The sequence below is a fragment of the Zeus faber genome (assembly GCF_960531495.2).
Source record: "Zeus faber genome assembly, chromosome: 2".
Lineage (NCBI taxonomy): Eukaryota > Metazoa > Chordata > Actinopteri > Zeiformes > Zeidae > Zeus > Zeus faber.
In genome coordinates, this window is record NC_137189.1 from 12517486 (window position 1) to 12519985 (window position 2500).

A 2500-nucleotide genomic window follows, 5' to 3' on the forward strand; every position below is an offset into this window, starting at 1 on the left:
TTAGACAGGGGTCAACGTTAAATTTAACTGGTCATGGTCTCAGTAGATTCTACATATTCAGACCATCCTCTTGCAATTAAGCGAAGGGGTCACCTCAGATTTGGACTCCAATATGCCCACTAAAATCCAATATATTTTTCAAAAGGTTGAGGTTTATGCTACCATAAATGGAAAAATGTATAATACTGAGAAAGTTTTTTTGCTCTTAGGTACCTTCCCCATGTTGGCAGAACATTTTCTATCAGATACAATGCTCACAATACACAATAAAAAAATCTATTATAATATATTTTCCAAATACCTTTCCATGTGCAGATGCATAAGCCTCAATTGAGTGATATTTTGACAGCCATGTTGCTTTTAGGCGTCCATATTGGATTTGGGGCCAAATCGGAGGTTAAAATCTGTCCGTACAGCACAGTATGCAGAATCCCCTGAGAGAAAAAAAAACAATGAAAGCGTCTGGATCTGGGCCCTTTTTTGGACGAGTATCAGTGTCAAATCAGTGTCAACAAGCAAGCAGAAAAACACGACCCTTGTAATTGCATATCTGCTTGCATCCGTGGTGTGTGTGAGAGCGCTGTGTTCTTCCAACAGCCGCTTTTCTTTTGTCCAGCTTGGGTGTTTTTGCACGTCGGGTTCCTAAAATCCCCAGCGTGTCGAGACATGCCACCCAGCTGCGTGTGTGTGTGGGTGTGTATGTGTGTGTGTGTGTGTGTGTGTGTGTGTGTGTGTGTGTGTGTGTGTGTGTGTGTGTGTGTGTGTGTGTGTGTGTGTGTGTCAAAGGTGTAAAGAACCGGAAAAAAATCCTTACTTGAGTAAGAGTATATCGCTACGGAGGAATATGCAATATGAAACACAATATTTTTGAGCAGACAATTGTAAATAACATAGACAAACTCAATGGATAAGACATTTTTATTTGCCGTTTATTTCGTGTGTTAACGAAATTGCATCCAGCACAGAAGCATAGAGATAGACATGTTTTCCAACTGCAACCACTTCCTTGTTCCTCTCTCATCTTCCTTCATTTCATTCTCTCCTCTGCTACCTCCTCATAGCGTCTCTGTCCAAACACAGACTGAATTTTACAGATTTCACAGACTGAGTTTTAATCGATGCCCGTGTGGGAACTCGTCTTCAAAGAGATGTATTTCCTGGCTCATTATCGCGACGCGACCTCATGACCGTGTGCTGAGTGAGCATCTGCCAGCGGTGCACATGATGGAAGAGTCGCTCCTCATGATCGTGATCAGGACGCTCTTTCTTCACAGCTTCATGGATTTACTTCCTGATTCGAGTTTCACATGTTCTTTTCAAACTGTGTGACTTTTGTTCCTTTACTGTCAGTTTATGGGCTATGGCTTCTCATATGGTAATGTTTTCTTTGTTACTTTCTTTGTTTCATTGATCCTTCTCAGTAAAGTTTTAGTACAGTATAGAATGAGCCATCAGATGTGTGTGTGTGTGTGTGTGTGTGTGTGTGTGTGTGTGTGTGTGTGTGTGTGTGTGTGTGTGTGTGTGTGTGTGTGTGTGTGGTGTGTGTGTGTGTGTGTTTGTGTGATGCCATGGACACACTACACGACTTTCAAAGTCGTCAGATCGCTGTGCTGTTCACACGACACAACTTTCTGTCTTGTGATCAGGAATCTTGCAGTCCTTGTGGTTTTCACACTACATGACTGATCGGTGACAGGGGCTCACATGTGACAAGATCTCTCACCAGGAGGAATCCCTGACGAGTCTGTCGGGTCTCCAAATTATGTTTTGTCATGATACCATGTATAGGACAGGATTATTATTTTTTTTTATTATCTTCTTGATCACTGTTAAAAAACGAATAAAAGCTGAATATAAATAAGAGATACATTAAAAACCGAGAGAGGAAAAGTAAAATAGGTATGTTGTTAAGGGTTAGGTGTTTCTGGCTGCTGCTCCGGTGCACTCCCATCTCTCCTTCTCGTAGCTCGTTGCGTCAATGAGTCGAGCCCGACACGACCAGATATTAAACCTGCTTGATATCTTGCTGGTGATGTAATGGATGCTCTCACTTTGGACTGATAGTGATGAAGCTGCGGGTGATGTTTTACAGCATAACAGTACAACACCTCTCTCTCCAGGTGCGCAGGTGGATGCGTAACCCCAAGGTGAGCGTGGAGAAAGCCCAGGGGAAGGGTCTGCTTTACCCCTGCCCCAAGTGCCCGCTGGCTGAGGACCCGTGGTACCCCCACTTCCCATCCCCATATGGCTGCTGCCACTACGCTGGCCTACAGGGAACCCATTACTGCCACCAGGAGCAGAGCTCACCCTGCCCCAGCAGCCAGCACTGCGGCAGCCACGACAAGAGCAAGGGCTGCACGGTACCTACAGTGTCTGTGTGTGTGTGTGTGTGTGTGTGTGTGTGTGTGTGTGTGTGTGTGTGTGTGTGTGTGTGTCTTTATGTCTCCAGTTCTTTGGCTTTTAGTCTATAGTCATTGGTGTGTGTGTGTGTGTGTGTGTG

At 44.5% G+C, this 2500-nt stretch overlaps 1 protein-coding gene across 1 annotated transcript in view; it reads left to right on the forward strand.

Moving 5' to 3' along the window:
• sgk1 (serum/glucocorticoid regulated kinase 1) overlaps positions 1-2500 on the forward strand; it is a gene marked incomplete at its 5' end in the record, with an annotated part of 36526 nt that overhangs the window by 1879 nt on the left and 32147 nt on the right. Inside the window, one exon of the mRNA XM_079996800.1 lies at positions 2121-2360. Coding sequence (XP_079852926.1) covers positions 2121-2360 — 240 coding nt within the window. The remainder of the gene's footprint in view (positions 1-2120; positions 2361-2500) is intronic.